This window comes from Fonsecaea erecta (assembly GCF_001651985.1).
Source record: "Fonsecaea erecta strain CBS 125763 chromosome Unknown Scaff4, whole genome shotgun sequence".
NCBI lineage: Eukaryota > Fungi > Ascomycota > Eurotiomycetes > Chaetothyriales > Herpotrichiellaceae > Fonsecaea > Fonsecaea erecta.
The window spans coordinates 836,862-862,655 of NW_017387247.1; the positions used below are offsets into that span (position 1 = coordinate 836,862).

General features: G+C 49.3%; 4 protein-coding genes across 4 annotated transcripts; 1 reads left to right on the forward strand and 3 right to left on the reverse strand.

Moving 5' to 3' along the window:
* Positions 1–7,995: 7,995 nt before the first annotated feature.
* On the reverse strand, positions 7,996–8,577 carry AYL99_05060 (hypothetical protein; the record flags this gene model as incomplete). The annotated part of the gene is made up of 1 exon (XM_018836572.1): positions 7,996–8,577. The coding sequence occupies one exon, from the start codon at positions 8,575–8,577 to the stop codon at positions 7,996–7,998; it is 582 nt and encodes a 193-aa protein (XP_018693425.1).
* Positions 8,578–12,480: 3,903 nt separating this feature from the next.
* Positions 12,481–15,129, forward strand: AYL99_05061 (hypothetical protein; the record flags this gene model as incomplete). The annotated part of the gene is made up of 1 exon (XM_018836573.1): positions 12,481–15,129. One exon carries the CDS (start codon positions 12,481–12,483, stop codon positions 15,127–15,129), a length of 2,649 nt encoding a protein of 882 aa, XP_018693426.1.
* Positions 15,130–16,247: 1,118 nt separating this feature from the next.
* Positions 16,248–17,717, reverse strand: AYL99_05062 (hypothetical protein; the record flags this gene model as incomplete). Its single annotated transcript, XM_018836574.1, has 1 exon — positions 16,248–17,717. One exon carries the CDS (start codon positions 17,715–17,717, stop codon positions 16,248–16,250), a length of 1,470 nt encoding a protein of 489 aa, XP_018693427.1.
* A 2,541-nt stretch (positions 17,718–20,258) lies between these two features.
* On the reverse strand, positions 20,259–24,794 carry AYL99_05063 (hypothetical protein; the record flags this gene model as incomplete). Its single annotated transcript, XM_018836575.1, has 1 exon — positions 20,259–24,794. One exon carries the CDS (start codon positions 24,792–24,794, stop codon positions 20,259–20,261), a length of 4,536 nt encoding a protein of 1,511 aa, XP_018693428.1.
* Between the last annotated feature and the right edge of the window lie 1,000 nt (positions 24,795–25,794).

The window sequence follows — 25,794 nt, forward strand, 5'->3', positions numbered from 1 at the left end:
AGGGAGATTTCCCGCTCAATTTAGTACCAACGCTTTGAGCACACAATGAACTGTCTATCCCGTACTTCTGAGGCGACACTTCAAAGGCTTCTGCATCGATACCCGGCGTTGAAGACGAGGCTAGTGAGGCTGACCAACCGGTGAGCGCACGCCTCAGTGATGCTGGCAAGAGGGCGGCGCCAGTGGAATCCAATTCCTGCCGCCGCTTTTGGAGGCGTCCCTGCCCTCGACAACACGCTTTCTACTCGGTTGGTGAAGGCGTGTCACGTAAACAGACTCCCTCACTACCACCAATGTCACCACTGTCACCGCCGTCATCACCACCACCACTGTCATCACGACTGCCGCGGCGACGATAGCCAACGGAACCCTTCTCGGTCTGCAGCTAGACTTCAATCTGATTGGTGATGAGATCAAAAAGGCACAGAATTTACCAACAATCACGAACGGTCAAGAAATTCTAGTTGAGCTCCGAGCTATTCGTCAAGACATCACAGATACCCATGGAGACCTTAAGTACTCTGTGATAGAGAGTCAGGGTACCCGTGGTGGTGGACTCTCGGTATTCTAGCGATCGCCTCTGGGTGCCCCGTGGTCAAGAACTCTAGGCGCTCTAGTGATGAGCTCCAGGTGTCCGTGGTGAATAACTCTAGGTGCCCTAGTAGCACGTGACTTCAACATAAGTCGGCCAATCGGATTTGGATACTCCGTCCGACAAATCAAATCCGCAGCATTTTTGACCAAGTTACCTGCGATATTCTGTTCTATCACATCGTTTAGGACTTCACATCAGCTTAAACGAGGTACAAATGCAGGAAGAGCATGACCCAAAAACTGTGTTGATAGAATGGGATTAATGAGGACCAATGGCAGTACCAATATCATGGACTGAAGCAGGAACAACAACATCCTCGAACAGCAGAGGACCAATGGGAGTACCAATATCATAGACTGAAGCAGCAGCTGATGTTCCTGCAACAGCTTTACGGGATTAGTATCTAGACCAACGCCAAAAAGGGGAGATTATCCTGTTGAGCGAAGCGAAAACAGTATTACAGGGCAACTTCGTCAAAGAAGCCGCGGATTTGATTGGTGCGGAAGAATATTGAGATCCGATTGGCTATTTTTTATAACGTCACGTGCCAGTTGGCCTTTGACCAATGATATAGCCAGTTTGCTTATTTAGCTTTTCCTATTCTATATAACTAATAACAATAATAATTAATACGCTATCGCATAACAAACAGCGCACAATAAACAACGGTATTAACCACGCAGATTACTCTCCATAGCTCTCGTTTAGCTTTAATTAATTCGCTTAAATCTCTCCTGTTAAAATAGTAGCCGATATACTACCTGATCCCTTCAAGCCTCCTAACACACCCCCCTCTTAGTCTAGTCCTTAATTAAGCCCCTACAAGACCTGCTCCGCCTATGGTCAACTCAAACCTAGAGAAGACTTCAGGTCTAAGCGAGGTAATAGGGAGACTATATAATGTATTATATGCCGTGAAAAACGCGGTTATATATCTAAGAAGCGGTCTGCTATTAATAGTCTAATATATACTATTCGACCAGCGCCGGTTTAGCCTAAGACTTAGGCTCGACCTCCTAGCTTTGCACTACTAACAATTGCTAGCGTTACTCGCGCCCGACAGCCTAAGTTCTACCGCCGTGGGCAATATCCTACGGATACTCCCGCGATAGCTAACGCGAGGAAGTAACACCTAGCGATCTTAAGGGAGTATCGCGTCCGCCGGCGTGATAGCGAGGAGCTATCTTAGATACCGGAACTATCTAAGCTCCTTACCCAGCCGTAAGTAGAGTAGTCTCCTAGTTAGTATTTATCGATCTTATCGTTATAACGCTCCTAATCTTCTATAGATAAATCGCTACGGCTATTAGCGCAGTACTTTATCTACGCTATCTGTAATATTACGCGGGCTCTATCGCGGCGAATACAGAATCTAGACGGCGACTACTACTCCTATTGTTAACGTAGGACTATAATTAGTGATCAGTTAGCGTAGTGCGTTCCTAGTAGATATAAGGTAGATCGAAATGCCTTCTTTCGTGATAGAGAGGAAAGGTAGTTATATAACGCCTACTATAATTAAGGACTTTCTTTTAGTGCTTTACGTCTCTCCGGACACCGTAAGAATACGCGCTTAAGTTCTACTAGTCGAGCGAGTCCTACTAGCCGAGCGAGTCCCTTATAGCGTATTAAGTCTACTTAGGTTGAGAATCTCTATATCTTAGATCTACTATTGGACCTCTTTGACGCTAATAATCCTACCTTAACGGACGCGGATTGGCAATACGTTCGGAAGTTTTATTAGGCTCTCGAGTCGGATAGGATAGAGGAGTATCGGCGCTATCGAGAGAAGTAGTTTAATATGAAATTAAATCTCGAGAGTATCTATACTCGTTATATTCGTATTAACGCTATCGGTCCACGTAGACGGGAGAAGGATACGGATCTATTCCTCTATAATATTAAGAATAATATAGATCCTAGAGTTATTGAATATAATCTTCCGTTACTTACGTAGATCGAAGAGATATTAATCGCTCGTATCTATATCTTTATTAAGATCCGCTAGGTTCGTAATGTCTAATATCGCTATAAGGACTATATCGTTAACTTCTTGAGAGATACTAGTAAGGTCTATAATACTCTCTCTCTACTTCTAGAGTATCTAGAACTAGTCCTTCTACGTCTAGATAATATAGTTAGTAACGTATTTCTAGCTAAATAATTTACGAGAGACTTCCGCGTCCGTCGTTCTATCATTACTATATAGCTAGCTTACCTTTAATAGAACTATCCTAAATATAGAGATATCGAAATTAGCGATACTAACTTATATACTCTCCCTATCGATATATCCGTAGTCGACCGCGTAATAATCTAGGAGCTCGAGAACGAGATTAAGCAGCCAGGTTAGGATAAATACCCTAATATCGTAAATAAAGAGGAGAGCGTAGATACCTCCGTAGTTCCTAATCTTATTACTATAGAGACTAAGCTCGAGAGGCTACGAAATTAGCTTCGCCCCGAGTAGGATTATCTTATAATACTATCGCTTCGCTATACTTCTCTATCTAAATTCAATAAGAGTTAGATATTACTCTTATAGGCGTTTCTAAGTCTATTTTCTCGTAGCGCGGCCGAGTTTATTATGCCCCGGTTGCGCTCGATTAGCTATATTAATATAATTAGGTATCTCTTGAAATACTACGATAGTCGATTCGCTAGATATCCTCGCTTCCGGTATGTAGTCTTTAACACTCTTATACGGACCTAAGTTAATATACGGACTAGCTTTTTTATTAAGCGATCCGGTATAGATCGGGCTTAGATAACGATCGATAACCTTCGCGCCGTCTTCGAGACTAACTCTCCTAAGGTCTAGACTCTAATTAATTCTATTATACGCTATTCCGGTAGTCTCTAGAGTACTTAGCCGTTCTAGAGTAGTCGTCGGAAGTAGCTAGAGACCTACGTTAAGAACCTTAGGTCTCCCTATCTCTTTATTACTCTCTCTACCGCCGACTATTATTAATATTCGCTTATAAAGTACTTCGATAACTACGAATAATAGCGAAGTACTAGTCTATTAGATAGGATTCGTATAGCGCGTCGGAATATTCGTAATAATCCACTAATTATCGCGTATTATTTCTACGCTCGCTACTCTACGTTTGAGACCTATATCTTAAATAAGAAGTTTAATATTAAGAATAAGTGGAATCGCTATAAGTAGTAGGCTCGTAGCTCGACTTATTCTTACGGCGTCTATTAGATAGAAGACGGTCCTAATCCTAAGCTAGAAAAGGATATTAATCTATTCGCTGAGTTCGTTACTTTCTAGAGTCGCTATATCTCGGCTATAAATATAGACTCTCGATACCGTTAATAACAGAACGAATCGCCACTCTCGCTCCTCCTAGGCGAGGAACGGAACGAGCTGGGATAGCTTATTACTATTATTAACCGTATCTAGAAGTATTAATATATAGAGACCTACTATCTCCGTAAGGATAAGGCTATCGGCGAATATATCTACCGATTTCATTTCCTAGTATAGACTCGGGATATACTAACGGTCGAGAAGCCTCCGCGGAGCACCTGCTATCGTTTTATGGCCGTACGGAACGACCTACGTCTTAATGACTATAATCGTATTATTAGTATATTCTAGCGAGCAAATACGGATATTCGGCCGTGTATAGGCTCTCGTACTATACTCGATTATATCGGTAAATACTATAGTAAGGCCGAGTAGAAATCCTAGACCTATCAGTAGGTTATGCGGTAGATTCTACCTTATCTAAATACCGGAAAGTCTCTCCTATCGCTAGTCTCGAAGACTATAAATCGTCTTATCGGGGAGAGAGATTAGTCTACTTAGGAGATGTACTATATCCTACTTAGTTTATAACTTCAAATAGATAGTCGTACCGTTCAGAATATAAACTATCGGCCTAAAGCTTATCAATTAACGCGTTATTAGATCGAGGAAGATAGCGAATCTATCACCTTAGGTTAGTCGCCGCTTGAGAAGTATAAGTGCCGACTAGAGAGACTCGAGAACGTTCGATATCTCGACTTCCTACGCCTATATAACTTCCGTAGTGCCCCTAAGGATATTAAGCTCCGTCCTCTAGTAAAGTCTCGAGTACTAAACTACTTTTCTCGATATAAGCCGGAGATAGATAAAGAGGACTATTTCCGCGTAAAGCTAATACTTTATATTTCCTTTCGTGATATCGACGAACTACTTAGTCTAGATATTAATATTACCTTTTAAACGTTTACGGACGTATAGGCCTACTAGAGTTCTACTTATACTAATACTCTTCCTCCGGATTTCATAGAGTAACTACCTCCGGAACCCGAAGACGATAGTCTTAAGGATCTTAATATAGACGATAATACTAACGTGAAGGGCTTATAGGAAGAGCTCGCCCGATAGCTATTAAATCGAGACGATACTGTCCGTAAAGAGAATCCGGATAGATTAGGAGATCGTAACTTCGATCGCTAGTATAACTAGACGCCTTATATTAGTCGCTATACCTTTCCTCCCGAGTACTGGAAGGACTTAAAGTTGAGTAATCTCGTAAACCTTTCGGTCTACTTATCTACTAATCTAGACGCTCTAGAACTTAAGTAGAGATAGCTATATATATATTTTATTACTTACTATTAGAACGAGCTCGTAGGCTAGCCGGGTAAACAGTTCCTAATTAATCTTAATAGTAAGGCGGATACGGGAAAGTCGTATATTATTATACTTATTTCGTTAACGCTAGAAGAGATAGTACGGAGTCGTAGAAGACTAAGTCTAGTTACTCGCGTGGTATCTACTAGTGTTACTACTTATACTATCAGTAGTAGGACACTCTATACTCAGTTTAAACTACTTATAAAGTTCGTCAAAGGGTACGAAAGCCTAAGTACTTCGAACTTAACGGCGCTTTAAAATGGTAAGCTACGGTACGTCCGATATCTTATTATTGATAAGAAATTTATAATTTCGTTGAAAATGATAACGTGGATCGACTAGCGATTAAGAGAGATCTTTAAGGAGAATAGTAGGACTAGATTTAGGGGCGTTAGTATTATTATCGCGGGCGATTTCTAGTAACTATCGGCGGTCTCTATTCGATCTCTCTACTTTATAAGTACGATCACTAACCCTGAGGAAATCGCTAGTCGAGATCTTTATCGATATTTTAATAAGACTATTGAACTTGATATTGTTCGGCGTTAGAGGGGATAGGACGATAAATCTATCGCTTTTCGAAAGGCTCTCGATACTCTCCGAGAGGATATAGTTACTGTTAACGACTAGAGACTCCTCTACACTCGTATCTAGACTATTGTTCTATTAGAGATCCCGGCGTTCGTAAATACTCTCCGTATCTATAGTAAGAAGGCGCGGGTTACTTAATATAACTACGACCGTTTACGGGATCTCTATACCCCTATAGTCGTCGCCTATATATCTTACGAAGGTCTAGCACTAGTAAAGCCGGCGGAGGCTACGTCCGACGAAGCTGGAAATCTTTATATAGCACTTCCACTAGCGATTAGGAGTCGAGTGATACTTACGGAGAATATCTAGATTAAGCGTAGTCTAGTTAATAGCGCGCTAGGCACTATTAGAGATATTATATAGAAAGCCGGTGCTGACTAGTAGGCTAGAGAACCCCTAGTCGCTCTTCTCGTGTATTTTAATCACTATAGTGGCCCTACCTTTATCGTTAGCGATAATAGGGAGACCTTAACGCCGATCTTTCGGTCTAGGAGAGAGTTCTATCGTGGCGCTATTATATATTCTCGTATATAGTTTCTAATTACTAATACCTATATTATTATTATCTATAAAGCTTAGGGTATTACGGTCAATTAGGTAGTGATAGATATCTCGGAAAGGGACTTTATTTAAGGCCTTACTTATATAGCTATATCTCGAGTTAAGAGTCTCCGTAGTATTCTATTCGAATAGTTATTCGACTTTAAGCGCTTAAAGCTACGTAGTAAGCTAATAGAGACCGCTAAGTATCGTTAGCGTGATCGAGAGCGTCGTCTTCCTGAGTATATTACTACTACTTCTCGGCTAGGACTAACTATAGTCGAGCTATCTCTAGGGGTACCTTTATCTTCTATATCTATATCTTCTCTATTAGCTTATAGATTAGGACGGACTCGAGACTGGGAGCGCGGCCGCTAAGATAATAAACGTCTCTAGGTCTTAGAGATTAACTAGAGAGTATATATAATCGGCGAGAGTTCTATCGTTAATTTAGGCGGTATTAGTAGTAAATATAGTGCTATAATTAGTTAGTTCGATATCCCCTCCGTAAATACCGTACTCTTATTAGTTAGACCGATATCGATTATATAGTTACGTAACTATATAAGAGACTATATCTTTGACGACTTCGTCGTTTTCATAAGGTTCTCTAGCTGCGAATACTGTACTCCGGTTGACACGTTTAAGGCTAATTCGCTTGAGATATCTCTAGGAGGTTAAAGACTTAGTTATCTTTACTATTTTAATATTCAAGAGTCTTAAACGGGATCCTAATGGGCTCCCTTAGTCGAAATCCTATGCACTACGTCTAGGGAGGCCGCTAGAGTCTTAGCCTTACCTCTTAGTCTTACTATATTAGTTTAATTAAATATATAGTTTGTAGGTTTAGAAATTCCCTCTTAATCCTAGCTAGGACCGGTAGTTAGCGCTGACTATCCTATCGTAACTCGTTTACTTACGTTTTGTGTTCTCCTATTCGATTCCTATATTATACTACTTACTTTTTATAGATATTCGATTTTGTACCTTTTGAATAGTACTGTTAAACGCTAAGGATTATGGAGGAAACCCTCTAGAGGACTTGATTAAGTATAACCCTAACCCCTATTGATTGGCTAATACTATATGGTGTAGATATAAAGTCTAATAAAACTCTCTCTAAGATAGACTCTCTAAGCTACTAAGTGTTCTAAGACCCTAACGGCTCTAGTCCCTTATCATAGAAATCTAAGGTTAGGAGCGTCTAGTTAGCTTACTATCTATAAGAGGCGCCACCGGCGGATAAGACCTAGAGGGATTAAACTAGAGTTCGATTGTTAACGGACACTCCCTTTTTTTTTGAGATTTCTCTTTTTCGACTATAGAACAAGAACCTCGCCGCCTCGCCGACTTCATATCCTTACTCTATCTCTCATCTTGATCTGATATTGACTAAGACTAACTTAGACTAGTCTACTTTCAAACCCACTAACCTCTTTTGACTTAGTCTTTTTTCACCTTCAGTCTTTTCGCCACGCTCAACAGGTCGCCTTAGGGAGTCAAGCGGTGAAGACGCCGCCCTACAGCGCATTTTACAGCGCAATGCCAAAAAAGGGGAGAGTGCTGAGGTGAAAAGACGCATCCCAATCATGCGTGTCAATCTCTCTCTCTCTCTGTCTCTCTCTCTCTCTCAATATCTCACGAAGACTCCTGCCACCAGCCTAGGGCGGCTGCTGCCACTCGCACCGGCGCTACCACTGCTGCTGCCGCTTCCACTGCCACTACCACTGCCGCCGCCACTTCCTGCTCGGTCCTCTCTTTTGTCGTCACTTCTGGCCTCCTCAGAGCCTTGCCGGGGCGTGCTGGTAGAGCTGCTGGGGCTCGTTCTCGATATCTCAGGGCGCCGATCGGGGGGCGACACGGTCGCTCTTGAATGGTAATAATCTCCCGGATGACTCATTTCTCGCTCTTTCCCTTTGTCTTGGTCTTGAGATATTTGTTCGTCGGATTCCTCGGGGCTACTGTCGGAGGACTGGTCTTCGACCCAGGCACTACTCGACGCCAGATTTATCTCTTCCTTTTCTCTGGTAAAGCCGTACAAAGCGGATGCGCGGTGGGTTGCAGGGCTTCGTGCGCGAGAATCTTCTTCGTCAAAGTCTTTTGCCAGTTGTTCCTCAAGGTGTGTGAGTGATGGTGACTCTGGTGCGTGTTGTTCCTCGATTGTGGATTGATCGTATGATGTAGAGGTACTCGTCGGTGACCTTTCGTCCATACTCATACACAAGCAAAGCGGGAGAGGCCTCTGTGAGACTTCCGAAATGACCAGAGGAATTCTGGTCCAGTATCTCGAGGGAAGATATATGCCAGCAAAATAGTGATGCCTTACGACATGCAGGTCTAATGGCCCCCCTCGGTGTCAAGGCCTCGAAACCAGTCATGCAAGCATCCGACGTGTTTGGCTGACTGCCAGCGACACAGCCTCGTTCAATGCAGCAAAAGTACGGTCGTCGTATTCTGTGCGTATCAGGAGAGGATAGGTGGTTGATCAGAACACCTTTCCTTTCTCTTCAAGAGATGCCTCCACTCGCCTGGTGGCTTCACTCTCCAAAAGTCCCAAGCCCAAGCACCCAGAGGGATCAAAATATAAATATAGCGCTCAATCTGCAGCACAGTCAAGAGTATCCTGGAGGCACTCTACCGCAAGAGGGTACGCCTCGGCTGCTCCAGGACATATGAGTTGGACACCGGGACCAATCAAGGCTGCGTGGACCAATAGATTGAATGCTGGAATCTCTGGACCTCTTGCAGGGTCCTTTACTCTGGGTCATGCCGAAGCACTGGCGTTACATCGTAATAGCGGGCGAATAACTCAATAGGACAGAATCAGGACAATCAATGGCTCAATCAACAACGTCGACTCATAAACACCCGGCCTGCGTCATGACCGACCTCCTAGGACAAGCCCTGTGGCTCCCTTGGTCGGAGTCTGTCCCATCTCCACGCATGGGGATTGGAGAGTCTATCCATAACAACCGAAAAGGCTGGTCGGGAAGGCTGTTTAGCCCCCTGAACGGCGCCGCCTTGTTCGGCCATATGGGATTGACAAAGCAAATCCGCGCAGCCCTGGACGCTTCCAATTACACCCGCGGGCCCGGTGTTTCGCGAAGGACCCCGTCATCCATTATTGCGAGAGATATTTTATGTCGCTGCCTACAGAGCCTGTGCCTGGATGCCTTGAGTCAGATGACCCCCACGCGGAGGAAAGCTCATTCATTTGTCGTCGAGAGACATGCCACAGCCACAATCATGAGCAATGCCTGAGTGGCATCCTAGATGAGCTGAGACCCTCCATATTGGTTGACGCCCAGATCGCTTCAGGCAAAAACAACTGGCGTCATGTCGATTTCCAATCTACATACGAGGACATACCCCTACCACCCCAGATGCCAGTCTTTCGATTGCTCGTCGACTTGACTTGCGCATCGAGTGTCTGCCTGGTTCGCCTACAACGTCCTCCCCGTGGTTAGTCAGGGCAGTCTTTGGGCCTATTCCAGTTAGGTTGTCGACGACACCTGCAGCGGTAGCACCAGTGGATAAACACCCTGCAGCCGGGAAACGCCCTCTCTACTCTGCAAGGACACACAAGGTCCCGGCACCACAAATCCGAATGTTTCCTGCATGGGACGATGTGAGATAGCCACGTGCCATCACCCATCCCGACCTGTTTACGCACCTGCACTGTCTGCCTTGCCCGGTCACAAAAATCGCTCGTCTCCAAAAGTCTACTCTTTACGATTGGGGGAACTCGGGAGAGGATACTACCGATCATCCTTCGCGAAACCCACCGCTGAGAGATTAGCTGCTCGTGATACCCCACGCAGTCCTAGTATCGATGATGGTGATGTACTCCGTACAACTCCCTGGTCCAACTCTAATCCACCTTCCCCGTATCACCCTGACTAACTCCCCGACAGGCGATGGTGGCGACTTCACTGAACTCTGGCTGATACCCTCTATCCATTCAGACAGAGCCTTAACCGAGGCTCTCCATCAATCTGCGAAGGCCTGACTCCACCGCGAATGAAGAATTTTCCAAAAATACTGCTACGAACTTGCAACCCTCGCCAACTTCCGATGCTTGCAACAGCCGATATCTTGCTGTGACTACAGACCCTGAAAGCGTTGTTGCCTATCCTCCTGGTGCCTGTATGTATACAGGCACTTCGGCCCTTCCCGAGCGCCTACTTGTGTGCTTTTCCACCGCTCTCGGAGTTTGGCCGTTTTGGGGGAGGCTTGAAAGTCACAGATACAAAGGTGGCAAATGCGTTTTATCTCAAGGGAGATTTCGGACGGCTATGGAGTTTGGGGAAGACGGCCTTCTCCAGAGGCTTTGGCTTTGGGGTGTCGCTCGCAGCCCATCAGCTGCCCGTCTATTCCCTTGCGACTCCCATCAAGCTATGCCTCTTCTGTGTACCCGAAATGTTCATCGACTATTTTTGGGAGCCAAGAGCATTGAAACGCTTTCGCCATTATCTGCGACTCTACCATGAAGGGGAAGGACGGACGATAAAATTGATCTTCTCATTCGACTGCCTCTATCGTCTATACTGCGTCCATGTGTTTGGGAGAAAATGGAAAGCCGCATCCCCACCCTCTTCGACCCTCTGTACCACCCTGGACATGCTGGTGGTCCTCGACATATCAGATGATACAATTTGGCAGTAAGCCTTGCGATCATTCCCTCGAAATCGTCTAAGCGAGACACTGCCCTGTCTATACTGGGGTGACGACCAGAAGGATGTGTTCGAGGTTGCAATGGTGGCCCAGTTGACTACTTCATGTGGCACTGTGGGCAAGGGTGGAGGAATTTTCTGCGGTCAACAGACCTCTGCCTGTCTGTTCTATTCCGAGCTCTCCAGGGTTCTTGCGCCTAACTGTCCAAGTAAGTCTACCCACAACCGAAGGCGAGGTAACATACAGACACGGGCGAACTTCATTCACTGTTGAGCGCTCCATACTATCTTGGTCCTTCCCAGGCTGGGCACGCTACCAATTGGTACAACGAGGAGCAAATCAAACCACACGCTCATTCAAGGACGCGATATTCCTGTCTTGACTTTGATCAGATCACAAAGTCGGAGCTCTTGGCCATGGATGGGGCCTGCACCTTAGGTAAGGGCAGAGGGCAGATACATGGAACATCGGCGTCCAGCACTGACAGACGGACTGAATCCATCGAGGTCTGATCCCGCACAAAGAACATGTGAAGGAGAGAAGGGAAACAGGGAGCTTCCCCAAAATAGTCGCCACTCCCAACATCCCACCATTGCAAAAAAGTTAAACCTCCTTGCTGCCCTTTCCCTACCTACCCTCTCCCAGTCTCCTCTTCTACCACGAATGAATGACTGAATGACGCTCAAACGAAGCCCTGGAAAAAGCGGAGAATAGGCGCGAAGAAAGGACGACACTGCAACGCTGCTGTCAAAGCGTGGACTAACTCACTCAGTTCCTCGCTCTCTCAGACACGCTTTCTCACAATCAGACTATTGCCTACCATCTTCAACCGTGAGAAAATCCAAAGATGTGTATGGGTATATACATATATATACTAGTTGCTTTGTCTTCTGTACTTCGTCCACTACATTTTCGTTGAGGAAAGGGAGTGCGGCCGCTTAAATGGGCACACGGCGGAGCAACCAGTTGAACATCGAGAGAGTCACGGCAGGCTATTGCACTGCCTCTTCAATGAAAATCTGACATGAGTCGGTCCAAGCGAGTGGCGTTTACCAAAATTCAAGGGGGAAACACCATATGTGCTCCACACGAGGCAGCTCTCGAGCCAACCTGTCCATGCATTGACGTGCTTCTACTTGTGCTTGTCCGCCGTGGGAATGGCTAGCTCAAGATCAGTCTGCGAATCAAAGCCCTAGTCAGACAGACAACGTCGCGCCTCTTCATGCATCGAGCTCATAAGAGGTGCCCAACTTCCCCACAGCTGGACAATTTGACCAACTCCTAGTAGGATGAGCTTCGTGTCAATTCGCCATTGGAGCCCGAGGTCGATCGCAGCTGAGCCTCACGATTCCCGGACTCTCGCTTCAAGAACTTGAGTTCTCAGAAAACCTTCAAGTACGACTCAAATTCGTGCCAGGCCTGGAGGACTTCGCTCAGTACGATGGACAGCATTGTTGCCGGAGAGCCATACAGCATCCAAGCTGGAGCTGTTTTGGTGGCGCTATCAGCATGGCACCTGTATCCAGACATTGTCGTTCTGGACAAAACGAACCACGAGATAAGGCAGGGGGACGAGCTGATACCTCTTGGTGGCCTCCTCACGATCGGCCTGAAACGGACTGCCCCAGGCACAGCCCACGACGGAGTATACTGGTCGTTGTCACTTGCCCATCTGCGATACTACGGGGAGCCCGTGCATTCTTCCAAATCAATAAGCGCTGCATCGCACCGACTGTCGATCGATCAATTCGCGATAGTAGCATTAGGATGTGTCCTTGGGTCGTGGGGTGTCTCTACCGAGGGACTATCCGACGGACTGAAATTGATTCACGCGATTGGAAAGACATTGGAGACCTGGCTCGACGAACAAAAGCCCTCGCCTCTCTACTCGGCGCTCAAAGATACGTCGTGGATAAACGTCCTCGTTGAAGCGGCGCGGTCCTTTGATCGGTCTGCGGGAGAAGAGCGAGAAGTCTGCAGGAAACTATTGAATTTAGGCCTTCGCCACCACAAATTCCTCGCTGCTGTCCCGAACGACATGTTCGGCCTCAGAAGCCCCAGAATTCTTCGTCTGATAGCTCGTCAAGAAGACCAAGTGGGCTTTATTCGCAAGATAATGTCGAAGCGGAAAGCGCGTCAAGATTCACTCGTCATCCGAATTCTTCAGCAAGAAGGACGGACCGTCCAAGTGGCTGATGGGACCGAAGATGAATGGAAAGCCTCCCAATATGCAACTGTGCTCCCGCCCACTGCAGGCCACATGCGATGGGTTGTGGTCAACAAGAATCCTGGGCTTTCTTCCACCCCTCAGGAAGCTCCCATGCTAGATTGCTCAGGAGATGATGTTCACCTGGTTGACGCTAAGGATATCATCGCGCAAGGGTCAGCAGAGCATTTCCGATGGCGCAGTCCCCCTAAATTCTTCAAAAATCCATCTGAACGGGCGACAGTCAACAGAACCAGCCAACAAGAAGAGGAAGAAGAAGAAGAGGGCCCGCAACATCTAGTGTTACGTCTTCAAGTGTCTGGCAATGCGAGCAAAGGGAAACATAGAGGCAAAAGAAATCCAAAAGAACCTCAACGGCCAGGATCAATGAAACCACGTGACAAGCAACGGGGAGCTTCAGAGTCGCCCGAAGAAATCAGGAAAAAGTGGTCTCGACACAGGGACAGTCCCGAGCCATACGAAGTCAAGGACCCGGCCGACTCGAATGCCACGACGGAGAAGCCCAATGTGGTGGAGCAAAGTATCTCGCTAAGCTTTTGCGCAGGAGACAAGGAGGGAGTGGCCTTGTTCCAGCGAACCGACCGTTGGAGTCCGCGAAACGAGACTTACTATGACTCGGAAGTGAAGAAACTCGACATGCGCACGATCACAGACTTCCTCGAAGCCGGTGTCATCAGCGCCAACCTATTTGTTCGACACCTGTCCGAGTATTCGTCCACGTCGTCTGTCGCGTCGCAGATGATAGCATCATTGAGAGCATTAGCCAGCTGCGTCGAGGTATATAAAAACCTCCCTGGTGCCACCATCGCGCCCAGCTTGTTGACCGGCAGCACTTCTCTTGGAGGTTCGAAGTGGGTGGTTGCTACCGCCGATTCCATTCGAGGATTCGAAACACAGACAAAGGGGTCAAAATTGCATAATCTTCTGCCCCTGAGCCTGAGCCGACCTGCCACATTTGCCTGTATCGTCATGCTGGAATCGGGAGGATTCAACCTTGAACCGGCAGGCCTTCAGCAAGTAATGGCGGTCTCAACCGACAACTCGCTCTACGTCGCCGCCCCTCTCCTGTGCGACCCTCTGACCGACTTGCAAACCCACGAAGTGCGCAGAGTGGTGGGAAATATCGGGCGAGCGGGCATCGCCTTGCTGATTCCACCCCTCAATCCCGGCGTTCGTAAATATCAAGTCGAGCAGTGGAATCTGGTTACGCACGCTCCATTTGACGGCGACCTGAGCGATTGTTTTCAAAGCACCTCCCTCCATTTACATTTCACCGGCTACGAGCTCCCGATCATGACAAGCGAGCACGGCAGCCGCTTCATCGAGGCCTTCTTCCTCGAAACCGTCATTTCCGTGCACGACGCGGGTAAGTGGGTCGCGGATCTCGATATCCTGACATCCTTGGAGAGCGCGTCATTGAGATCAGTGGTCCGGCAGACTCAATGTCCGCAGAGACCAGCCGGACACCCACCCTCTTTTGACGTGGCATCCATCGATTGCTGGGAGGAGCTGTTGGCGAAGCCGACCAAGTGCGGCGTCGTCCGCGCTCACGGCAATTGGCAAGCGCGTTTGGCTGCTGCCGCCGTCAGTGTGCAACTGGGGTACAAAACGGCGGTCTTTCGGAAACACGGTTGCTGGGCCTGTGCCTACAAAACCGCCCAGCAGTTGGTGACGACGCGACGAACCACGGAACAAGTCGCAGAGTGGTCGGACGGCGCGGACGAGCTGAGCGACTCCGAGGAGGTTGACTTGGAAGAGACTGACCCTGATGAGGACGCCGAGGCGGCCGATTCCATGGCGGGTGAACAACAACAGCCTGCTGTCCGACAGTCTCCTCTTGGCCGAGTCATCTTCGTTCTTTAACTCGAGCGACATCTCATCCCCCTGCACCCCGCCCTCCTCCCACAGAGCCGAGACGTGATGGGTTCTCCTCTAGAGTAACACGCGTGAGAGTGTCTTCATGTGAGCCGAGCCGAGCAGTTCTTGATCATTGTGTATGTATGCTTCGCGAGAGCGTGTGACAGACATGCTCGGGATCCATCCAGTTAGCTATGCATGCACGCATGTATGAATGCACAACAAGGTCATCATTTACTCGGCAGATTAACAAAAAAGGAATTGTTGTCGTCCTGGAGCACCCTTCCATCCAGTTAGTGTATGGCGCGAAGAGGGGGCGAGGCGGGTACATACATATTATGGACATGCCATGCTATGCTATTTATGCCATGCCATGCACCGCACAATCGAGGAGGGAGATACTGTACGTTGCGCTTCTATTGTAAAGCCTATATTTAGAGTATGTGAACATGAAGAAAATCGAGACAGACAGACAGACAGACAGACAGACATTCCATCCATACATCCATACATACCAGACATGAATGAATAATGTTGATCTCACACCACCCGTCGTTGGCAAGCTGGCAAAGGGATAGATACACACTGTTACATCGGGCCCCGGACAGACATGGGCTGTGTTTGTGAACATAAAACACTGATTAAACTCAAAACCACATCCCCGAGATTCTCGTGTTTGTGATTAGATACTATTGTATTATACTCTAGGTCCAGGAGTGTTTAGGTTGCATACGAAGAAGAGCGGTGTACATAGTCCTATCCCATACCATCGCATACCATCCATGCCATGCCATGCAATACTCTCCCCAACCCGTCTAGTCGTCTGGTTTTCCCGGGCTGCTCATTCTGTCGTCGTTATGCCGTCAAGTGATGCTCATACACTGTGGTCCAGGGGACTGGATACCCTGGTCATGGCGCGCTCATCATGGTTCGTCTCGCCGAGAAACATACCGGACTTTGTGACGCCACCGCTATGCTGAAATCCCAAAGAAGTTTTAATCCAAGCGGTGCAAATGTAAACGCAGAGATGCTCAACTCACGCCGTCAAACACAACATCTTCCTCAGCGGTCATGACCCCCCTCAAAGAAGCACAGCTTCGACCGTCTCAGGCAGCCGATCTCACTCAAAAGTTTTCCATGAACGCTCTTCTGACAGTCCACATCCGGGCCCGCTTCCCATAAATGTACATGGGAATGGCCGTAACCATACAAGCAAGCTGGATACCTCCAATCGCCAAAAAGGTCGTCTTGGGCCCGTCCTCCTCCAGCCAGTTCGCAAAGAATAGACTAAACACAAGTCCGTGAAAGATGTTCTTGCTGAAGTTCAAGGTCACGAGGGCTTCACCGGCATATTGCCGGTAGCTGTCAACACAAAAGGTGATGGACGTGGTACTTCCCAAGGAGCAGCCGAAGGACACGACCCCGAAGAAGATGGTGGGAACAATCCATGCATCTCGCTCTTGGGCAGACCACCCAAAGCCCATGAGACCGACAGCAGTGCTGATGGCTACCGGGATTGCCATAACCAGACGAAATTCGGGCTCGTAGACGCCACCATTCTTGCGAGCCATGAAACGAACGATGACATCGGAGACCCGTCCCGCGACTGCCGTGCCGAGAATGCCGCCCACAAACGGCGAAATATAGACCAATCCAGCTTGGAGAGCGGTAAAGTTGTACGTATCTCGGCTGCGGTAGATGTTAGATATCGCCTCAGACAGCACAATAAGCCAGCCAATCGACAAGGAGTATACAAGGGTCGACCATAGGACGCTCGGATAAGCAAACAAGATGAAAGGCCGAAGAGCAACGAGAAACCAGTTTGCTTTGGACAGCCTTCCATTCCACGGTCGAAGGGTTTCAATATAAGATTTGGGAGGCGAATGCTTGAGATTGGTTGTGTAGCGGGCAAGTTTAGGGGAAGGCAAGCTTTCGTTGATACTCCTCGAGGGTGTCTTTTCCAGATAGGTGGGGGTGCCAGGGAGTGTGACAGCCGTGTCGGATCTCGCCACGCCTTGGGCTGGATCCCTCGACTGATCGCTTCTTGATTCAGGGACCGCATGGTGACCGAGATAGTCATCGGTCCGTTCGAGCTCGACGTAGTATGGGGAGTTGAGGTTATGTAGATGTGGCATAGCGGGATCGTTGTTAGAAAACCTTGCCTTTGTACTCTTAGCGGCTGAAGGAGGCATTGAGCCTGAGGGTACATCCGTCGGCCCACCGCTGTGAGTCCCGTCCCAGTGTCTACTGAAGGAGCGAGGATCTGGGGAAGGCGGCATAGATAACCCTGTAGGCCGAAGCTTCTTTCGAGGAAGGGCAACGGGTTCTGGTTGTGCCAGTGATCCCGCTTCTACGGCGTTTCCTTGATTGAAATCTTCTGGGTCTTTCACATCAGCTGCCCCGTCCGTTGCGGGTGCCGGATCTTGGAGAGGTTCCTCGTCGGGAGCACTGTGATGATCGTGGGTAGAGGAAGTCTTTGGTTCAGAGTGGTCCTTCACCTCCACTTCCTGCTGCTCGATCTTGTCCTCTGCAATCTCATCCTCAAACCTGGCGTGTGCATTTTGCTCGTGCAGCTTGTGTTGTCTCGGGGTCATGGCTTTCTCGATAGCCGCTTGGAGCGCAGTGCTGTCAATTGACCGATGCCCCGATGCAGTATCTTTGTTCTGCTGCAGGGGATGCTGCAGGGGATGAAGAATGTTAGACCAGCTTCGATGAACTGTCGGTCTCCTTGATTTTGGTCTCGGAGTCCGATCCCAAAAGGTTTCAGGAACAAAAAAGAAAAGAACAAGTAGCCCGAACCCTGCTACAATAGTGACGACCCTACGAATGTTAGTAGGATCAACACACACACTCGGACGGTAAACCCACCAAAATACCCATCTCCATCCCTTTGCGTTGATAATGACCGCGCTCACTAGGGGTATTAGATTCTTCCCCCCCAGAAGCAGGAGGGTGTATATCCCGACACGAAACGCTCTCTCGTGGAGAAAGAAGATTTCCGCAATGGTGGCAGACGGCAAGCATTCCACAGGGCTCACGGAAATTCCCTGAAAGACCCTTGCGGTTGCCAGCTGGGCATAGTTGGGGGCCAGAGCACACCAGACCGAAGTGAGGATGAACATCACTGCTGCAGCCAGATAGACGGGCCGCTTCCCGAACAGGATCGCGGTAGGTGAGAAGACGACACTACCGACTCCCAAACCCATCATATACAAACCTGTAGTCAGGGCGACCCGGGAATAACTGACGTGAAATGACTGGGCAACATTGGTGAAGCCAGCAGCCAGAATGGGAGTCATCCCACCACCCAACATACAGTAAAAACCAAGAGATAGAAGTGCCATATCGCGTCTCCATGCGGGCCAGTTCAGAGGGTCATTCAGTGAGTCGTCTGGCTGCGGATCAAGGATGACTTGACCGTCCTTTGTTCTCTTCTTGGATGCCACTGAGAGACGCCTGGGTGATATGGGTTGAGCCGGCATGGAGGAACTGCTCCGCCTGCTCCGCTGATATTCAAGACCAAGAGGTTCATTGCGGTTGGAGGACAATAGTAAGACGGTTCCGGGGACTTCCTCGGTTTCCTTGTCGTTCAGTATTCCCAATGTCCATTTTTCTATCCTTGGTCTCGACTTCTCGTTGCTGGAAGAAGGACTGGAAGACGACCGACGTTTGGTGGAGCGTCTTCTCGGAGGACCATCGTCGAAGGAGCGGGACGCAGTTTCTCTCTCATCCGGGCGGACGGTAGAGCGACCACGTTCGGGGAGGGGGTTTGTAGGCATCGCAACAGTAGTGAGGCCTCGAAGTGCCAATGGATTTCAGACAGCTTCCATTTGAGCAGGAGGAATCCAAGACTTGGAAGACACGCGTGAATATTAGGAAGAGAGTCGACACCTGATCCACCACCACCACAAGCACAATATAGGAGCACTGCAGGGCCACAGGGGGCTATAGGAATGAAATGAACACAAAGCAGTGCAGTGTAAAAATAACCATGACAACGTGATACTGAAGAAGAACGAGGACGAGGAAGGATAACGAAGGGTGTTGTTGGCAGAGGGCGGGTTGCAGGGATAAAGGGATGAAGAACCGTCACCCGCCCAGACGGAGCGAAGCCACATAACTCGGCGATATTGCAAGGGAAGGAACACGACCACCGACACGCTTTCGTTCATCCTGCCGGGATCTTGGGATCTTGGGACCATAACAGACCCATGGGATCTTCTTTCCGCAGCCAGCAAAGTCAGCAACCATAGGCAGCAGCGGTGCTAGAATGGTTTCAAAGACGCTGCTCTCCCGTGGGCATGTGGTGTGGTGCTCCTTTGGCCTTCAGGCCATCACGTCACACTGCATGGCGGGCTGGTAGGGCTCACTAGGCTGCGTGGGATGCCCAGGGAATGCCCAAGGGTGCCCTGCATGAGAGCATGTGCCCAGCGCTCAGGGTTGAGCATGTGCCCCTTACAGCTAAGTTAGTGCCCTCAGCGCCTCCATTGATCTATCAGCTGCTGGGTCCCCGTCGTTTACTGATATGCATACTACCCGATATGACAAGTCCTGATGGCCTTCAGAATGGCCTGCTGACCGCACTCACTGCGTAACCCTCTCGTCCTTATTAACCCCTTGGTGCATACCACTGCTCCTTTGAGACTGGAACCCCCTTGGCGACTCTGCAGCAACTCACATCATATGACTGCTCGACTTGCGGTGAAGGCATCGGGTGGGCATAGGATCGTCTTCTAAAGCATACCCGGAGGCGGGAGAGCCTATCTGATCAAACTCTAATACTGGCTGGCTGTACAACATGTGGTGCGAGATAGGGTCTCCTCCTTTTACATACACAATATCCGTGGCTGAGGCATTGAAGCCCCGTTGGGATGGAAACGACAATCGGTCCTTCAAATCGCCCATAGTCCTGCCGGCAATGCTGAAGGGCTCCAAAAGTCTAGCAGAGAAAAAAAGTCCAATCCAAGCGCAGTCACATCCACGTCATACTTCAAAAAATCCAACACCATTTCCTCGTGACGTCGTAAAAACGGCCGTAGATGAAATAAAGAAACTCCCAATATCATAGACTCGTCCCAAGACGCAGTCGTCAATGCGTATCGCCTGGCCAACAAACTCTTCTGCCGGCTGGCATCTTATACGTATCTGGCTCTAAAAAGACCCAATCCGAGGGACGTTTCGCTCTCTTTACCGCTTCCGTTATCCAGGACTTCCCACATTCGCGGCTTCCACTCCCCGATGACTCCCTTGCCTTCCTTGGCCATCTGCAACCCCCGGCCCACGTCTTGCACTTGAGTTGATCCCAAGATATTGATGCTGCCAAACAAGTAGCCGAGCCGTGCATCCTGTAATTTGTCCTTCAGGAACTTGGCGCACATCATTTTGACTTCGTCGGTGACACCATCGATGATGGTAGCGATCACGTCGAACGCAAAATCGACTACCTCTTTAGCCTTGACTTGCTCGTCTAGATTGCCTGGATGCCCAGACGCCAGGGTCATTGCTGGGTGCGTTGCGATGGACGCCAGTCGTACAAGCAGTTGAAATTGTTCATTCTGGACCTGTTTGGCATTGGGCGCGCTGGAACCTGACAAAACCAGTGTCGGGCGTTGCAAACACACCATTTGTAGCATGTATCTCAAATAACTCAAGCATGCTGGTGGAAAAGAACCACCTCCGACATCTGATGTGCTGGCAATCGGGCTGGACGTCATGGATAACATCTGAGAAGGATTGATGCTGGTAGAAGAGCCTCCATGACCAGAGACGCCTGAAGGGGCTGACGTGGCTGAAGCGGCAGGAGTGCCAGGAGTCATTTGAACACCACCCAAGCACTTGACATACTGTGACAGTCTGTCAATTAGGTGTGACATGAAGCCAGGGCTAGGACTGATATCTTTCCGGCACACCTGGAACGCCTGCTCGACAATGGAAGACAACTGCTGAGCATCACCAGGGAAAATCGCAGAGATTGGACTGGTCACTTTGCCTATCGGCAGTTTCGGCAGTGCGTCCAAGAACTCGTTCTCGATGTTCTGGCGGACTTGGCTAGCGACATCAGAGCCAACAATCTGAAAGAGCTGCGAGAACCGCTGCTGTTGCCCATATGTAGAAGGCTGCTTCCGTAGCGACTGCTTCAAGGACTGGGAGAGTACCTGGATCAAGTCGGGCTGATCCGGCCCGGAGGCTTTTTCGAAAGAGGTCGGTGGCGTTAAGCGGAATCGTAGCTGGACAAATCGGTGCGAAAATACGCTGATGGATTCTAATAAAGCTTGAAGGCCAGCCACATTGAGATCACCATCAGAACATCTCAGTGTCCAACTGAGGGACTTAACGAACCATCGTTTGGCAGAGTCGGGCAAGGAGGAGTCTGACGTCCAACTGTTGACAAGTACGGCCAGGAGCAGTGAGTCGAAGGACGGCGAAACACCTTGCAGTCCGGCTTCACACAGCATCTCCAAGGCAGTCGACGGATTCCTCTGCGAGTATTCGTACCACCGAATCCGAGTCTGGTAGGTAGCCCAATCAAGTGACGTAGAATGGGCGGGGGCAAGAATTTGATACAACAAGGACGCGAGGGCTAAATTCTTCCTTGGTCCTGACTTCGAGCTAGTCATGGCTTCGAAAATGGTACCAAAGGTTATGCATCCCGTTGCAATGAGGATCCGAAGCAGTAGAGGCCCAGATTTCAAGTCGAGGCGGGGGATAAGTCGCGACATCCATTTCTGAATGAGGAGATCTCCTTGGACCCTACGACACAATCGAAGCCGACTGAGAAGTTGGCAGAATGAATGTAGAGTCTGCGTGTCGTCTGCAAATTTCTGTTGTCTTTCAATGCGATCCACCAAAACCGAGAAGAGGCCGTTCATGGTTTGCTCATTCATGTTGGTTTCCGATTGCAGGATGGCTTCAAAATCCTCCACAAACGTCGCGCCAGCCTGCTGCAATGACTCGGCGATACCGTCACTATATGGCGAGCAAGCTGCGACCGCCCGCCCCCGGTCTCCTCGAACGAGATCTTGTTGCAACAACCTGATTGCCGGTGTCTTGACCGGGAAAGCGGTACAAAGGTCAAGCAGAGTCGTGGTCAGTAGTGGCATTGTCGGTTTAGCAGGTCGCCAATTCATGTACACTTGACACATCCTCTTTTGCAGGATTTCGAGGGCCCCAATAGCGGAGAAGGTCCCGGCGTGGAAATGAATGGTGGCGACGAGAGATGCCACTAGATCATCTCGTTGCGACACCGACAGAATGCCGACCACATCAGCAAGAACTGCCTCATCCTCCATGCACTCCAGAACATGACGAATCACGAAGAACTGTTCGTCGTTCAGAACTTTGGATCCAGGCAACATAGGAGTGCTTTGTGCAGATTTGGCGGCTTCGAGAGCTCTTGATCGCAGCCACATAGATATTCTGGTCCGAAGTGTCCATGGAAGCGACGCGAAAGAAGGCTCAGGCAGAGCTGATGGCTCAGGCTTGGTGAAGAAGCTTGAGTCCGCCAATTTTTGCTCGAGGAAGCGTACACATTGTCGGAAGATGACCTCCTCCGAATTGGCATCAAAGCCTGCACGCTCGAGAACCGAGTTCCGTAAATTGATAACGTGGTCTTCTGCGCGGTGCAAAGACAGATCGAGCAGAAACTGAATAGACTCAGGTCCCTTCGGAGAGTCGGCTCCTGTTGCTCGCCCGAAGATCGAATTTGTGTCGATACGGACTGTTCCCTTCTCAGGCAGGCCCCTCACCATGAGCCATTGGATGTATTTGCTCAGTGGAAAGCAATCAGATCTGGAGAACTGCGCAATTAGGTGTCTCAAGCTCCGAATATCAGCGGTCGTTTTTCCCTCCCGAAAAGAAGAAAGAAAATTGAGAATAGGTGTGTCAACGTCACAACCGTCTCGTTGCCAGCGCTTGACTAAACGAGTGACCAGATACACTCGAGTAGTGGATTGTCGAAATCGTGTACATGACCATTCAAGACAGGATCGCAGGAGAAGATCAAAGTCTGAACAAGCTTCAGCGAGATCTTCTTCCAGCAGAGCGAAATTGTATGGGACCTTGGCCGCATCGAGGGTTTCAACAATGGCCTCGTCAGCGGCACGTACAGACAGGAATTCTGCCTTGTTAAATCCCATTGCTCTCTCATTGATACGGTTGAGTTCTTCCAAAATCTGGCCTTCCGTTCCAATGGTCGTGTCAAGGCAAGTCCGAACAATGGGTACACTCTCAGGCCACCGGTCTGGCATCAGGAAGATTGCAGGACGTGCGAACAATAGTTCCCGGATCGCGGCACGCAGCCTCTGCTTCAAGGGAGTTATCGTTTGGTCGGGGAGCTTGTCCACCGAGCGGTACTTGTCAATGAGTGCTTTGGCAAGTCTAGCACCTCGCCTGCGGTAGTGGCTCAAATCTTGCTTGTAAATATGGATTACCATCAGCCAGAAAGGAGTGTGACCGACGTCAGCCGCATTGAAAGAGCGCAAAATCCAATCCAAGTAGTGGCCCCGGTCTAGGAGATTCTCGAGATAGAGACGGGTATTGAGCCGCAATGCGTATAGAACGTTTGACTTCCAATCGGGTGAATTGGCTTGTCCCAGATATGTTTCCAAAAATTGTTCGACGTTTTGCGTCCATTCGCGAAGCCACTTGTTTTCGGCGCCCACGGCCACTGCGGGAGCGGTTCCTTTCCTTCTCAAGGTGCGAATCTCGTTAGCACAAACGCACTTGGCGAACCATATCGCACGACTCGACGGGACCGAGCTTTGCAAGCATTGCTCCAACAGAATCTGGCCCTTGATTCCCTGAGGAATGGTCCTGCTCAGCCGCCGCAACGGCACGTCGGCATTGGCCAGGTCCGCTATCCACGACTTTCGTTTCGCTTCGGTCAAGGTGACGCGGGGAGGTGGTTTGAACGCCGAGGCAGAACTGATCAAGCCATGCTGGCTCTTCTGGTTCAGGACAAGAGAGAAGAGAGCAGACAGACTGTCGACCCCCGATTTATGTTTGAAGGCATTGTAGAGCGAGACCCGCGCAGTGTTGAGTTCCTTTTCGGTAGGGTTTGGGGGTTTATCAAAATAGCCGTTCTTCACATTGTTATCATTCAAGATGTCCTCGGGATGCTTCCCGGTCCATGGAAAGAATCCAACGGGTTTCTTCGGCACAAACTGAGGCGCTGAAGATGGAACTTGTATCGAGTCAGGTGTATTTGGTACAGGGACATCCACCCGTAATCGATGTGTCGGAGTGGGTTTGTCTGAAGCTTTGGCGACTCGAATAGTCCTCCAGGGCCGAGGAGGAAGTTCGGGTACCTCGTCTTCACTCGAATTTTCCTCCTCTTCCCCTCTCCGCGAGTTCGCGATTGTTGCCCGAACCGCTGAGGGTTTCAGCCAGCGCCACGCGACGGTCTTGGTATCGACATGTGAATCGGAAACTCTGGCAGGAAACGAGGTAACGCTGTGGTTGCTAGTTTGATTCGAGTTGGGGCTGGTTTCGATCTTCCGCCTTTTCACCGGCCTGTCCTCCCCAGCATCTATCGTCTCTCTTTGCGGTGCCGGCACCTTTTTGTCGGTCGGTGAGAAGACATGGCTGGATGTTCTCCCAGGTGCGGGTCGCTTCGAATCGATCGGGCGTCGCAATGGAGGAGGCCGTGCTTCGGCCGGAGAGATAGATGTCATGACCAGGTCATCTTGACAGGCCAATATCCGATGCCTGGAGCCCAAACAACCTCTAAGGGAGGGCGGCCCCACGAATATACGACTCTTTTTCTAACAAGATTGTCCTCGACGACGTAGGAAGGCGAGGAAGGATGTCGTGGGAGAAAGGCTCGATTAATGCCTCGGAAACTCGACGGGTGGGAAGCACGGAGGGACAGAGCGGATTCGAACAAGCGGCGAAATGCCGATTGGGTATGAGCATATATGCCTCCGTCGGATCGTGGTGGAAAATTGCAACTGGCAGTTGTTGTATAAAAAAGGCCAAAGGCTGCGTTCAGAAAGGGAGGACGGGAGACCTAGAGTGAAAGAGCAAGGAAGAAGAAGGGTGTGTGGTTCAGACAGGGTTTGGAGTTGATTGACTGGGAAGATGCAACACAGAAGCAGCTCGTGGTGGCAGCAACTGCGGCCGGCTGATGAGTGAGGAAGCCTATCGGCAAACCCTGGGGCCGCTAGAGGTTGAGAGGCTGCCAGCACAGCCAGTCCAGGCACTCCAAGGCCGCTGGGTCGCCCAGTGGTGAGAGAGTTCACGTTAGATGACGGGATAAGGAATTCGCAGGCTCGGGAGGCCACATCAAGCTCACCCACACGCATCCAGGGGGGCGATGCCAGGGTCCCCCGAGGCTCACTAGGCCTAGTGAGCCTTTGCTACTTTAACCACTACTGGGGTTCGCAGCCACCGGGTGCCACTTCTTTCTCGTATGTGACTTCTTCGGGGCCTGCTCGGGAGAGTTATTTCGCGCCAGGAACCACAATTATTGCACACAACTGCAGGTATCCTTGGAGGCCTAGGTCCTGCCTTATTATACCCCGGAGATACGGTAGACAATTCTCCCTGTACATGATCTGCGCACATAATGTTCGGAACCCGGAAGGCGAAGCGGCCAGTGGCGGGCTGCAATCACTTACTGGCCTGCCTAGCTGGGTAACTGTGAATGTCGATTGCGAGCGCAATTATTGCGGC